The sequence below is a fragment of the Trichomycterus rosablanca genome, chromosome 18 (genome assembly GCF_030014385.1).
Source record: "Trichomycterus rosablanca isolate fTriRos1 chromosome 18, fTriRos1.hap1, whole genome shotgun sequence".
In the NCBI taxonomy this organism is placed as follows: domain Eukaryota; kingdom Metazoa; phylum Chordata; class Actinopteri; order Siluriformes; family Trichomycteridae; genus Trichomycterus; species Trichomycterus rosablanca.
In genome coordinates, this window is record NC_086005.1 from 21938673 (window position 1) to 21953658 (window position 14986).

At 38.4% G+C, this 14986-nt stretch overlaps 1 protein-coding gene across 1 annotated transcript in view; it reads left to right on the top strand.

The window, feature by feature from the left end:
• The window catches only part of LOC134332213 (m7GpppN-mRNA hydrolase-like), a 31925-nt gene extending 18220 nt beyond the window's left edge, over positions 1–13705 (top strand). Inside the window, exons 12-22 of the mRNA XM_063013763.1 lie at positions 3238–3270; positions 6554–6724; positions 6820–6962; positions 7111–7203; positions 10531–10597; positions 10762–10919; positions 11058–11184; positions 11464–11529; positions 12603–12617; positions 12703–12787; positions 13335–13705. Of these exons, the coding sequence (XP_062869833.1) occupies positions 3238–3270; positions 6554–6724; positions 6820–6962; positions 7111–7203; positions 10531–10597; positions 10762–10919; positions 11058–11184; positions 11464–11529; positions 12603–12617; positions 12703–12787; positions 13335–13395 (1019 nt within the window). The 3' untranslated portion in view covers positions 13396–13705. The remainder of the gene's footprint in view (positions 1–3237; positions 3271–6553; positions 6725–6819; positions 6963–7110; positions 7204–10530; positions 10598–10761; positions 10920–11057; positions 11185–11463; positions 11530–12602; positions 12618–12702; positions 12788–13334) is intronic.
• The last annotated feature ends 1281 nt before the right edge of the window (positions 13706–14986 follow it).

Consider the following 14986-nt stretch of genomic DNA (forward strand, 5'->3'; position numbering starts at 1 on the left):
CGCTCCTCTATATAATAAACAATAAACAATAATAAAAAATAATAAAAAATAAAATAAATAAATAATTCATTCAACATTATACAAATGCCTGCTTGAAAAGATAAGTCTTTAGTTGTTTTTTAAAAGAATCTACAGAATCTGCAGATCTTAAAAAGTTGGGTAGTGCATTCCATAATTTTGGAGCAATTATTTGGTAGCACTATCGCCTCACAGCAGGAAGGCAGCCTGGTGCGTTTTGCCCAATGAATCGTCCCACCACGACCCTAACCAGGATAAAGTGCTAAAACAGTCAAAGAATGAATGTCTGTTATGATGGCTCAATATGATCTATGTTCAAACACATAATAGAACACAAAACATTACATAAAAAAGTCAGTTGTATCTGTTCTAAAAAGTCGGGTGTTTAAAAGAATTCGATTAAATTAGAGGTGTGGGTTGTAGAGGTGCCATGCATAATAAAATAGCACATCAGTGTAAACCAAGACCCAATTAAACTAATTTTGTAAGACTTTAAAATAATAACTATACAGAAGATTAAACCTAAAAAATGTAAATGCAATAAATGCACTATGGGTGGCACGGTGGCTCAGTGGGTAGCACTGTCGCCTCACAGCAAGAAGTTCCTGGGTTCCATCCCCAGGTGGGGCGGTCCGGGTCCTTTCTGTGTGGAGTTTGCATGTTCTCCCCGTGTCTGCGTGGGTTTCCTCCGAGAGCTCCGGTGTCCTCCCACAGTCCAAAAACATGCAGTCAGGTTAATTGGAGACACTGAATTGCCCTATAGGTGAATGGGCGTGTGTGTGTTTATGTGTGTGTCTGCCCTGTGATGGACTGGTGCCCCGTCCAGGGTGTTACTGTGTGCCTTGCGCCCATTGAAAAGCTGGGATAGGCTCCAGCACCTCCTCGTGACCCTGATTGGATAAGCGGTTAAGAAAGTGAGTGAGTAAATGCATTATGCTACTGATCAGAGAGTTTAGGCCCCACCACTCCGCCTTAAGTCTTATTTGTCTTAATTTCAAATGCCCAGTAACAAAATAATGTAATATAATGTATTTCAGTAGTTGCTAACTTAAGAGAAGATTAAGTCTTGCAAAGATCCTATTGAGAAAAGCAGAAATTTCCTACTACTGTTCATGTATCCACTAAAAGAATAACACCTGCTCTCCAAAACATTTCTGCACGTACCATGGTTGCAAAAAAACACCTGCATGTCCCACAATGTTTTAGGAACAGTGTTTTTGAATAGATAAGACAGCTTTTTAGAGCCAAGTGCACTTCACTATGTTAGAGGAAACACATAAGTGCAAAACAACCTTCACCACAATTTTTCTGCATATCCTGGTGTCCTCTCATCTCAGATAAACATACCCTAAGTGGATTGACCCAGGAACCCGAAACACACCAGTACATGAATGACAGAATGGTCTAAAATGACCCAACTGAGATGTTTTGGCATAAACTGAGGAAGGTTGTTCATGCATGTCTAATCTGCAGCTACCAAAAACATTATTCCTGATAAATGAGGTTGTACAGTAAATAAGTAATGCATATCAAATACAAACATATTAACCAGCCGGAATTGTGATCAAGTATTTCTAATCTTGATTTCTTGCTTTAAGAACATGGTGGTTTTTTTTACTTGCATGATTATTTTTACTTTCTCTGTTACTTCTGCTAATTTCTGCCTTTTCTTTAATACTTGAACACAGTGACTGTATCTAAAGGTCTGGACACACTTCTTCGTAGTTATACAACATTGGTATAAGTGATCTAGTACTGCATCATTTATTATAATTTTTCACTTGGATCAGACACAGCAATGCTGATAGGTTTTAAACACCTCACTGTCACTGCTGGATTGAGAATAGTTCACCAATCAAAAACATCCAGCCAACAGCGCCCTGTGGGCAGCGTCCTATGACCACTGATGAAGGTCTAGATGATGACCAACTCAAACGGCGATCGTCTCTGACTTTACATCTACAAGGTGGACCAACTAGGTAGGAGTAAAAACTCCATTAGCATTGCTGTGTCTGATCCACTCATACCAGCACAACATACACTAACCGACCACCACCATGTCAGTGTCACTGCAGAGCTGAGAATGATCCACCACCCAATAATACCTGCTCTGTGGTGGTCCTGGGAGAGTCCTGACCATTGAAGAACAGGGTGAAAGCAGGCTAAAAAAGTATGTAGAGAAACAGATGGACTACAGTCAGTAATTGTAGAACTACAAAGTGCTTCTCTATGGTAAGCGGAGCTGATAAAATGGACAGTGAGTGTAAATACAAGGAGGTGGTTTTAATGTTATGGCTGATCAGTGTATATCTTTTGTGTTCTTTTCTCTATAAATACCCCATATCCTAACACAGCTTTTTTATAGTTCTCTGCTTAATGTTGAAACAACTTTACAGGGCGGCACGGTGGCCTCAAAGCAAGAAGGTCCTGGGTTCGATCCTCAGGTGGGGCGGTCCGGGTCCTTTCTGTGTGGAGTTTGCATGTTCTCCCCATGTCTGCGTGGGTTTCCTCTTTTCCTCTAGGTGCTCCGGTTTCCTCCCACAGTCCAAAGACATGCAAGTGAGGTGAATTGGAGATACAAAATTGATAAAACATGTGCTTACCTTTTTTAAATATATTAATACTGTGTTTTATATAATATGTATGTAAGTATGTAATGTATTTTATTTTAAATGTTTACATAAAGAAAACAATTTGCTGGACTCATGAATTAAGAAATGTGAAAGTAAGAAATGTGATCCCTGATGGTCATGTTTTTTTCTCAACTGTTAAATCAAATTAAAACTAGCAAATATTTGGCAGTTGTGAGTTTTGATGCATTTAAGTTGCATGAACTGCAGTTTTAAAACATACATACATGTTTGAATCTTTTACAGAATACAGTCTCTTTCTTTTTTTTAGTTGGTTCTTTTCTTGTGACAAATTCTACCTATTTTTCTTGGTCATTTTTATGTACCAGCCTAAAAGTCTGATCCGAAACTGTATCACTAGCCACCATGTAACCTAACAATACTTCCTGGAGCCCTGGTGGCTAGCAAACTTCTGGGCTTACACTGGGAAACATAATGGCTTCATTCTTTCAGTTGGAAGAAGAGGGAATTGTGCAAGTGTGCTGACTCGAAAAACTTGACTGAGAGTACATTTCCCTTGAGCACCTGTGAATGACTCTTATTTAGAATCAGGAACTTTGTCTAATGTTTGTCTGTAATGTCTTTACAGGATCTTCACATGGACATCACTGGGGCTATAATGGTAAATTTACATTATATTATTATTACTTGACAGATAAACGCTGGCAGAATACATTATATTAAATTCTTTAAAAAAAAATTAAGAAAATTTAAGCTCTGCTGAAGCTGCCCTGATACATTTTGTTATAGTAAAGTGGTTGTTTATTGCCACTTTTTTGTTGCCAGCAAGTTTGAAACCTGATAAGAATAATTGTTCATCTAAAAGGACATGGACTAGGTTTTTCATGACACACAAGCCTAATATAGCTTCACAGCTAGTGTCAAGCAGAGTGGTGTAAAGCATGTCCTATTGGACTGTAGAGAAGTGTAAATGTTTTCCAAATAAAAAAATTTGTTCCTTATCTTTTCAATCTTACTCATGAATGTGGTTTGTTGCTTCCTTAAAGAGGGCGGCACGGTGGCTCGGTGGGTAGCACTGTCGCCTCACAGCAAGAAGGTCCTGTGTTTGATCCCCAGGCGGGGCGGTCCGGGTCCTTTCTGTGCGGAGTTTGCATGTTTGCATGTCAGGTTAATTGGAGACACTGAATTGCCCTATAGGTGAATGGATGTCTGTCTGTGTGTCTGTGTGTCTGTGTGTCTGTGTGTCTGTGTGTCTGTGTGTCTGTGTGTGCCCTGCGATGGACTGGCACCCCGTCCAGGGTGTTACTGTGTGCCTTGCGCCCATTGAAAAGCTGGGATAGCTCCTGCAGTTTAACAGTTGTTAATTGCCACATCCTAACCCTAATATACGGTTTAGAAAGTGAAGTGAAGAAGCTTCCTTAAGGAACATTACAGTTGCCTTCCATAATGCCAATTGTTAAGTTCTGGGAGGATATGGTCTAGGGCTGTTTAGATAGCTTGTTTTGGTATCCTTGCTAATAGGAAATCTTAAAGCTACAGCATATAATGACATTTCAAAATTATATGCTTCCAACTTCGTGGAAATTATGAAAATGCATAAAACAACAAAGTCTATTAGGAAATAGGTAGGTGAAGGTTAGTATCAGTAGGTTAGGTGGGAGGCACAGAGGCTCAGTGGGTAGCACTGTCCGGGTCCTTTCTGTGTGGAGTTTGCATATTCTCCACGTGTCTGCATGGGTTTCCTCCGTTTTCCTTCCACAATCCAAAGACATCCAAGTGAGGTGAATTGGAGATACAAAATTGTCCATGACTGTGTTTGACATTAACCTGTAACTGTCATGAATGTAACCAAAGTGTGTAAAACATGACGTTCAAGTCCTAATAAATAAATAAAAGAAATCAGTAGGTTAGTTAACCCAAACAGAAGATGTTTGCCAGGAATAGGAATTAGCTCATAGGCACTACTTGACAGCTACAGTAATTTGCTTACATTAAGTCTTAACAAAATTTATGATTCATCCCAGAAGCAACATAAAAATGTCTATTAGATTTGTGATATACTGTATGTTTGACCTTTGGCAATGTAGGGCACATTTGCATGTTGGAACAAAAATTCTACTTAACCTTGAATTAATGATTGACATTCTTTAATCCACGATTGTTTTAAGAAGTGATGAGATTTAAAGGAACTGTGTGATTATTTGTGGCACTTTATGATCACAGATTTGGTATACATTAGTTATTAATTGCACAAACACTGGATAATAGCTGTCACAGTTTGATACTGTGATAACGTTTGTGCCTAATAATTACTTGGGACAGCATGGAAAATGTAAATAATAAAAAAACACAGAGTTCCTTACATTTACTTTGACTTTTATTTGATTGCAGACAGGATGAACCTGAGATATTTCATGTTTTGTCTGCTCAACTTCATTTCATTTATTAATAAACATCCATTCCTGCATTTCAGGCCTGCAACACATTCCAAAAAAAGTTGGGACAGTAAAGCATTTACCACTTTATAATGTTGCCTTTCTTTTTCATCACACTTAAAGAACGTTTTGGCACCGAGGATACCAAGTGATTTAGTGTTTCAGCTTTTATTTTGTCCCATTCTTCCTCCAAACACGTCTTAAGATGTATGGGGTCGTCGTTGTCACATTTTTTTGTTTGAAAATTTTCCACACATTCTCTATTGGGGACAGGTCAGGACTGCAGGCCCTCTCTTCTTCCACAGCCATGCCTTTGTAATGTATGCAGCATGTGGTTTTGCATTGTCTTATTGAAAAATGCATGGACGTCCCTGGAAAAGACGACGTCTTGAAGGCAGCACATGTTGCCATCACAGAAGTGTAAATGACCTTTGCCAAGGGCACTGACACAGCCCCATACCATGACAGACCCTGGCTTTCGGACTTGTTTCTGAAAACAGTCTGGATGGTCATTTTTGTCTTTGGTCCGGAGCACACAGTGTCCATTTTTTCCAAAAAAGCTGGAATGCTGATTCATCTGACCACAATACACATTTCCATTGTGTGATGGTCCATCCTAGATGCCTCAGAGCCCAGGGATGTAGTGCCATTTGAGGGATCAAAGATTATGGGCGAAATGCAGGAATGGAGGTATATTAACAAATTAAATGAAGTTGAGCAGACAAAACATGAAATATCTTGAGTTCAAACTGTCTGCAATCAAATAAAAGTCAAAGTTAATGTAGAGAACACTGCATTTTTATTTTATTTGCATTTGCCATACTGTCCCAACTTTTTCTGATTTGGTGTTGTACAAAATGATAAAGGTGTGACACAATCTTAATATAATTTTGGTATTAAAAAGGGTTGAATTGGAAGTGTCTCATTTGTCAATTATAGCAAAATGTTTTATTGGCAGAGCTTTGGACCCCAACCCTCCAGGTAAAATATATTACCTTTAAACCATATTTATCCAAAGCAACAAACAACTGAACCAAACTGGATAATTAGAACTCTAAAGCTTTGGAAACGTGTCAGTTATCTATACCTGGAATTGTATAATTGAAACCCGATCTAACCTAAAATATAAAAACTGAACTAATCCAGTTGTCATCTGGATTTGGTTTGTTCAGTTCTCATAAAGTACTGATATCTGTAAATGTAATTAAAATATACTAATAATGTACTTGTTCCTTCTTACTGCTAAGCATCTGTAATAAAAAAAAAAAGTTCAATGTCATCTACCACAGAAACTGCAAGACAGTTCCTCTTTTACATTATATCCTGTTAAACTGGATCATTTAGATTTGCTTACCTCAGTTTTACTACATTAATGAATAACTTATCTGAATTTCTCTGACGTCTTGGCCCTCTTCCTATGACTCCCCTCATACCACTATTCATGCCAGTGTTTTATAATTAACGTAATACCAACATTACAACGTCAATGATTGCCATTTTGTCTCTCAGATCAGAGCTCGTGGTCGAGTGCTTTCCAAGACTGCAGTGGAAAATCTCAGTCTCCCATTGACATTGAGACTAGCAAGTCAGTATATGATCCCAGTCTGCCTGCTATAATACTGGACGGGTATGATCTAACAGGTCACCCTGGTCTGACACTGCTTAACAACGGTCACACATGTAAGTCCAGTATTAGTCTATGTTCATAAGGTTAATATGAAAATACATTAAAATAATTCATAATAATAGCACACGTCTTTGTTTTTTTTCATTAGTGCAGCTTTCTTTGCCCAACACTATGCGCATAGTGAAAGGATTTGATCAGATCTATCTGGCTGCCCAGCTTCATTTTCACTGGGGCGCTGTTGATACTCCTGGCTCAGAGCACACCGTCGATAATGTTCACTTCCCTGCTGAGGTGAGCGTAGTCAAATTATGTAGTTATATACAGTTACACTGTTACACTGTGTTTACACAAACTAGGTTGACCTTGAGTATGGTTAGCATTATGTACAGTATATTTAAAATACAACAAAGCCTCATAATTTCTCATTTCTGTGTTTAAGATCCATGTGGTTCATTATAACTCCAAATACCCCAATATCTCAGTGGCTGCAAGCAAACCAGATGGACTCGCTGTGTTGGGAGGACTCATTGGGGTAAGTCATTTCACCTTCCACACCTTGAACTATGGAGCAACTGGTATTAAGATCCATGTAAGAATTTTAATTCTACATATCAAGATCCAGGCATTAGATGAAGGGCCATTTGGGGTCAGATGAAGTAAATCTCCAAACAGTCCCATTATCCCTTCATGTTGAGCCCCAACATCTTAAAACCATACCCTTCTGTTTTTCAGTCCCAACAACATTCCATGGTCCAGATGCATAACCTAATATCATCTGTCAGTTCCATGTGTCTACTGTCTTTATCTTGGGTTATGTACTCTTCCTGGACTCTTTACGCGTGGACTGTTTTGTGGCACCAGTGGTTCATAGGATTTGCCAACTACTACAGGGGGTTTACCCCACCTCTGCCAAGTTGCCAGTGTTGGACCCCTAAGCAAGACCCTTAACCTTCAATTGCTTGCATTGTATCAGTATCCACTGCAAATCACTTTGGATCAGGAATGTAAATGTATTACCTCCCTTTGTGACTTCACTGACAAGAAGGGGCTTTCCATTTATTCATGTTATTTAAAATGTACTGTATAAGTACTTGGAAGACATAAAAAAAGACCAACACCTTTCCCCTCACCAAGCCAGATGGACTCTTTTTTTCCACACTCAGTTCTTGTCCACTGTGTCCTACAGAAGTGGATCCAAGAATAGCAAAGCAATTATCTCACATGACCCTGACCCTGTTCATCCAGTCCTCTGGAATATCGACAGGAGATTGTTGAAGAAGGAGCAGGAGATACCAGACCCTGTAATATTCCCACCAAGAAGGTGTATGTCCTTAGACCAAAAGTTCTTTAGCTACAGACCAACCAGCCGTCACTAAAACCTGCCAACTCCTGTGAGGCAGAAACTGGTGGCCAATTATGCATTGAGATGTACATAAATTTGTCTCATGTTCTTTTTGTGCCCAAGCAAAAACATACTTTCTGCTAGCACCCTGGAACCTCTGCCCATTCTCAAAGGTCCTGGATGTACCTCTCGGTGGTCTTAATTTCTCCTCCAGTTCTCCCTACGGCCTACTAGATGGCTGAAATTCTGTTTCAACATGTCTTCTGCTGCTATGGATTACCTGAGGACATTGTTTCTGAGTGTATTGAACAATTTACTTCCCATGTGTGGAAAGCACTCAGGGACCAGTTAGGTATTTGTAAACTTTTACCCAGTGTCATAAGACCATTTCAAATCATTAAATGTGTCAACAGGGTGATTTATGGACTTCAATTACCATCCCACATTAGTGTCTCCCCATTTCCTGCAGGAAGCTGTTCCCGAAGACACATTATCACCTACATTCCTAGTGGACATAGAACCCACATACACTGTATGAGCTTTCCCACAGGAGAGGGGGATGGCTCCAGTCAGGGATGTCCTAGACCTTTTCCTAGAGGCGGAATTTCATCAACAGTATCCTCAACTGCTCAAAAGGAAGACTTCTTTAATGAACTGCAATCCAAGAGCCCCAGAAAGTGTGTGACCACAGCATTCCAAATCACCTGAGTACTAACACTTGGAGCTCACCTCATTACAGCACCTACTCCATAAACTCCTGCAGTCTGTTTTTTAAGAACACAATATAACACCAAGTCAATTAGACTTCAGGGATATTAGTCTGTCCAGTTAGGCATCAAAAGCTGTTGTGAATCAGTTTCAGCTTCTTTGGTGTAAATGATTGTCCTTGTCATTACTGGTATCATGAGGCAGCCCAGCAGCCCCTTTAGGCCTTTGTACGAGAAGCAACAGGAATCGTACTGCAAATGACCTTCACTGTCAGAAACAGAATCCATGAGGGTGGGATGGGGGCATGACGTCCTCTAGTGGGGCCTGTGCTCACAGTCCAGCACCATGCAGCTCAGAGAACACCAGAATTTGACAGACGTGGAAGAGTCTGACAATGCATGGACTTCACCTGTGTGTCCATTATTCAGTATGACTGATTTGGAGGTGGATCATTGATGGTCTGGGGAGGCATATCTTTGGAGGGTCACACAAACTTCCTCATGATAGCCAACGGTACCCTGACTGATGTTAGGTACCAGGATGATTCTGTCAGACCTTACATTGTGTATATAAAATAAGGCACACCAATGTAAATTCTCCATAGACAATAAACCCTGACAGGAGAATGGATCTCATAACAGTGCCATGTTAAAAGAATGCAGAGTCTCTATTTGTACACCCCCAATTATTACTGAGTTCAAGTGTTTTAGATACACCCACTGCTAACAGGTGTATAAAATCAATCGTATGAACTAACTATATGCCTCCAACTTTGTGACAACAATTTGAATACGTTTTCCTGTTCCAGCATTACTACTTCATGGTTGGATAAATCTGGTTTGCTAGTTGACCTGTAGACCTGGTCAACAAGTTATTTTTAAGAGCAACAACTAAGGCTCAATAGCAGTAGGCTACTCCAGCTCATAGAACAAGATCTTAATACTTAATAAAACATATCTGGCCTTAGTTGTAACACACGCTACATAATCATGAATGTTATAAAGTCTTTGAAAATAGTATGACCACGTGGACTGTTTGTTAAGAGCTACAAACCAGATCACCATAAACAATGCAGAGAGACAGCAGGAATGGTGTAAATGCTGTTTGACTCTGGTTTTTGGAGTAATAACACACACTTGGTAGTCGGTTTTGAAAAGTCAACACAATGTTGGGGGACATGGGCTGTTTTTGATAGCTTGGGCTAAACTCATTTTATTTAAGATCATACAATGACAATGTAAAGAACAGCATGCTTACAGATTTGTGAGGCTTTGAAAAGAGATTTCTAACACATACCTGGACTCAGCTCCATCCAACACTTTTGGGATGTATTGGAACACTAAATATCAGAGTCAGATCTTAATGAAGAACAACAATTCTATAGCGCTAATGAAGGAGACTAGTGTCCATGAATGTATTGTAATATTTCTAGGTGATTGTCATTAGTGTTTCAGAAAAAAAGAAATACTAATGTATTGTTACTTAACCTGGGCAGCACGGTGGCTCGGTCGGCTCGGGTAGCACTGTCGCCTCACAGCAAGAAGGTCTCCCCGTGTCTGTGTGGGTTTCCTCCCACAGTCCAAAAACATGCAGTCAGGTTAATTGGAGACATTGAATTGCCCTATAGATGAATGTGTGTGTGTGTGTGTCTGCCCTACGATGGACTGGCGCCCCGTCCAAGGTGTTACTGTGTGCCTTACGCCCAATAAAAAGCTGGGATAGGCTTCAGCACCCCTCCACGACTGGATAAGCGGTTAAGAAAGTGAGTGAGTGTTCTTTAACCTAATATTTATGTACCTTCTATTACAGATTGGTCTTCACGAGAATGAAAACTATGGAAACATTCTGTCTGTACTTAAAAACATTAGTGTACAAGGTAATCTTTAAAGAATTTATATACACTAAATAAGACTCAAATACTTGTGACTACTTGTGTATTTCTCATATTTACTTTTGATCGCAATCTGAAGTAACATAAAATGGTCTTGAACCTTAATTAACATGGTAATATAAACTGGCTATAAATTTTGTTCTTTACAGAGACAAACGCTCAGATCCCAGGTTTTAATATCCGTCACCTGCTGCCAAACAGCTTGCAAAATTTTTATAGGTACACTGGTTCCCTGACAACTCCACCATGTTTCCAGTCAGTAAACTGGACACTGTTTAATGACACAATCAGTGTCTCGAGGAGACAGGTTGGTGTTTTTCATTGTTGCTTGTTTACTATACTGCATGTCAGGGTATTGCCCTGATAAGCTCTGCGTAATTAAAACTTTGTTTAATAAAAATGGTATAGAATTACATGTGGTAAAGATATTGTTGTCATCACCCAGCTGGCTGCTCTGGAGGACTCGTTGACAGCAGGGCAAAATCAGCTCCTGTCCAAAAACTTTCGAGTTCCACAGCCTCTTAATGAAAGACGAGTGCTGGCCTCTTTTACTAGGTTACCCACTGTTCAGGGTGAGTGCATTAGTTTTCCCTTTTTCCCACCTTTATTTCTCCTTTAATAGCTTATAATAGCACACTTTTAGTGACTTTTTTAAATGTATTTAATGTTTTACTCATTTAATAGCATTGTAGTATACTTAGTATTCATGTTTTATTGCACAATTAATACATTTCTTGCAATAGTTTTGCTTTTTATTTGCTTACAAAATGTGCACATTAATATTGGTTTGTTGTTTGTGGTTAATGCCCCTATAGTAAACTCATGTTAATGGGATTACTGATATTTAACAGGTCCTAATGCAGGTGTGCCATTTTCAAAAGAAACTATTACAAGGGTTAAAACAAGTGGATCAAATGGTAAGTATTTGTTTGTTATAATGGGATATTATCATGACACACCAATACAGTATTTGTGTAGTATATATAAAGAGTAAAAGTATCATAACACATGTTGCTTTTTAGCCACATTAAAAATCTTCAGAATGTTACAAAGTTGTTTGTGGCAGTTTATTTGGAAATCTCTTTCAGAACACCACAGTAAAGTGAGTGCAAGTAAGACACATTAAAAAATGTCCCCAAGTGTCCCAAATAACTCAAGATGCAGTGCAATTATTTACATATTTAGTCCTGCGACCCAAGCCCCATACCCGTACCCCCAATGTTAGAGTATCTTTCATACCAAAAATTAGTTACATTTTAGTTAATTTTATAAAATTATCATTGTGTGTATATACACTGTTCATGTGTAATTTGTCAAAAACTTTGTGTTAAAACGAATGACAATGTCTGGCATCACAAAGGAGATTTTTTACTTGCACATATACAGATTTGCATATTTGATGTTACTGCAAAATGTGGTCAAAAAGGCAACATATAACAATGGTTTTTGGCCTTGCTCTGTCAGATTTCTTAGGATTACCTGAACATTTTCAAAATATTATGTATGGTAGATGATAAAAAAAACTTCTTGCTGTGCACTTTTCTGAACCTTTGGTAAATCCTCCTGTTACCAATTCACCTGCTTATTGTGGAATGTTCCAAAACAGTGTAACTTATTTTTCCGTGTTTAAATTTTTTTTCAAATTATCTTTAAAAATACAATCAGGTTGGACAACCAAACATTAACATATATTTAATTGGCTAATAAACGACTAAACATCCTTTAACAGTGCTATATACAACGCAGTTCAGTGTTATTACAGAATTGTTGATATTATTGTGTAGGTGTGCCAACTGCGCTTCATTTAACAAATCAAGATTAAAAAATTTTGGTCCACTCATATTTCATGCTAAATTCTATAAACATGGCATTTTATAGATTAGATGACCATATAGATAATACATTAATAATGTTTGTGCCATTATTAAGGTAATTTATCTGATGTTTGTTGGTTAATAAAATTCCAATACTGTTTCTTTTTGCATTATAGATGGACTGTCCAAAGGTATGCCAGAACTCCTCTGCCGTATTACTTTAATAACAATAATTTGTTAATAGGTTGTGTTTTAATAAAGACTTTCTGTTTGTAGGTGATATTTTGGCCATTCTCTTTGGAGTCTTTTTTGCACTAACTTTGCTGGCTTTCATCATGTATGCTTATCAACAGCGGAAAAGGTATGTAATGCAAATTTAAGTGCTATTTTTTTAATGTAAGAACAGACTAGTTCTGCAAAACTTTTTGTAAATCTTAAGCTCGCTCAGGTGGCGCAGCGGTAAAACACACTAGCACACCAGAGCTGGGATCTCAATTACATTGTATTGAATCTCAGTTCTGCCATCTGGCTGGGCTGGGCGACTGCATGAACAATAATTGGCTGTTGTTCGTAGGGTAGGACAAGCAGGATAGGGACTCCTCATAACCGAGCAAATCACGACCTCTGCTGGCTGGTTGATGGCTTCTGAACAGTGTGCGCTGATCAAGGTGTAGCTCTCAGTGCACAAAGCTGATCAGCATATGAACTCGCCTCGAGCAGGTGAAAAGATGCAGTCGGATACTGCACATGTGTCGGAGGGGGTCGAACTCAGACAAGCAAAATGTCTAAAAAGGGTTTTATTTTGATGTTCTAAAAATGTGTTTATATAAAAATAGGTTGCACAATTAATATTGTACAATAATGTGATGCACATATTAAGCTATGTGTCTTTTTTATCTTTTATCCAGAACTAAAGACTCCAGGCAAAACGTGGTTTATAAACCAACATCCAGGAAGGAGGACATATAAAGGCACCACACACACATTCACAAACACTAACACTTAGGTAAATTTCCAGTAAATCCAGTTGGCCTGACTGACTGTCTAAAAAAAAAACAGGAGCACTCGAAGGAAACCCACACAGACACAGGGAGAACATGCAAACTTCACAAAAAGGACCCATGTCTAGCTGGGGAATCAAACTTAGGTCCTACTTGATATGAGGAGACTGCACCACCGTGCCACTATTCCATTTATGATTTTCTACATTGTATCTTGTTAAAGAGATACTTTAAAATTAAATGTCTAATTATTTGGTGTTATATCATGTAAACCATGCGGATCATATAAATCTGTTTTAATAAAAATGTTTCTTATATTTCTATTTTGAATTTAATTAAAAAAAAAATTTAAATAAGAAAACTTTGCAATTTAAGTTTTTGCTTCATCAACTAAAGATCACGAGTTTGAGACCGATAATGTAATAACTGATAATGTTCAAAAGTTAAGAGAGCATAACTGACTATGCTATTTGGGTTGGGTTAACACGCTCTTCTCCTGTTTAAGCAAAAATGACATTACCCATTATTAGAATAACATTCAGAAAACGGACTCCATTGTAGGGTTGCTTGAGCAGCAATATACATGTGATTGGGCAGTTGTAGCCTATTGGTTAAGGAACTGGATTAGTAATCGAAAGGTTAGTGGTTCAAGCTACTGTTGGGCCCTTGAGCAAGACCCTTAACCCTCAATTGCTTAGACAATATACTGTTACAGTAATGTAAGTCGCTTTGGATAAAAGCGTCTGCTAAATGCTGAAAATGTAAATGATTACTGGCTTTATTTTTTTGTACATGCTAGCCTTCACCCTACCAAACTGGTAGCTGTCATGTGGGTGATAAGAAGTGAGAACTGACAACTGTAGAGAATTTTATCAATTTCACAATCATTTAACTGTTACATGTGGTATAATGCAGCATTCTAACATGTTCATTAGTTTTTTATGATTAGACCAAATATCAGGGGGTGTTCAAGGGGCCAGTGATAGCTCAGTGGTTAAGGTACTGGACTTCTAGTAAGGTACTTCTAGTAAAGAGAAGGTTGCCGGTTCAAGCCCCGCCACCACCAAGTTGCCACTGTTGGGTCCCTGAGCAAGGTTGTGTAAGTCGCTTTGGATAAAAGCGTCTGCTAAATGCTGAAAATGAAAATGTAAATGAAAATGTAAATGTGTTCTCATAAAAAAAAAGCTGCATGGATATTAAAAGTTAGCAAGGCTTTGTTAGACTAGAGAAGCTAATTACTAGCATGCAATCAAACCATGTAGCAGCTGTCGGAGGTGTAAAGTAATGTGTCTTGTAAAAAGTTTAAAGTTCTAAATTGGAGTGATTATGAAAAGAAGATGCCATAAGCCAACAGTGTTTAATCAATAGCAAAGTCTTGTAATGATCATTTCAAATATGTATTTTTATATAAAGTTTTTTAATGGCAAATGTGTAAATTATGGTTAATTAAAGTGTAAATTGTAAATAACACTACTGGTAGGTTTTGAATGTCGGAGAAGAAGTTTCTGTTGGTAGAGATATACAGATCTGCTAGATTAGCTTCATCAGGGCTGAAACTC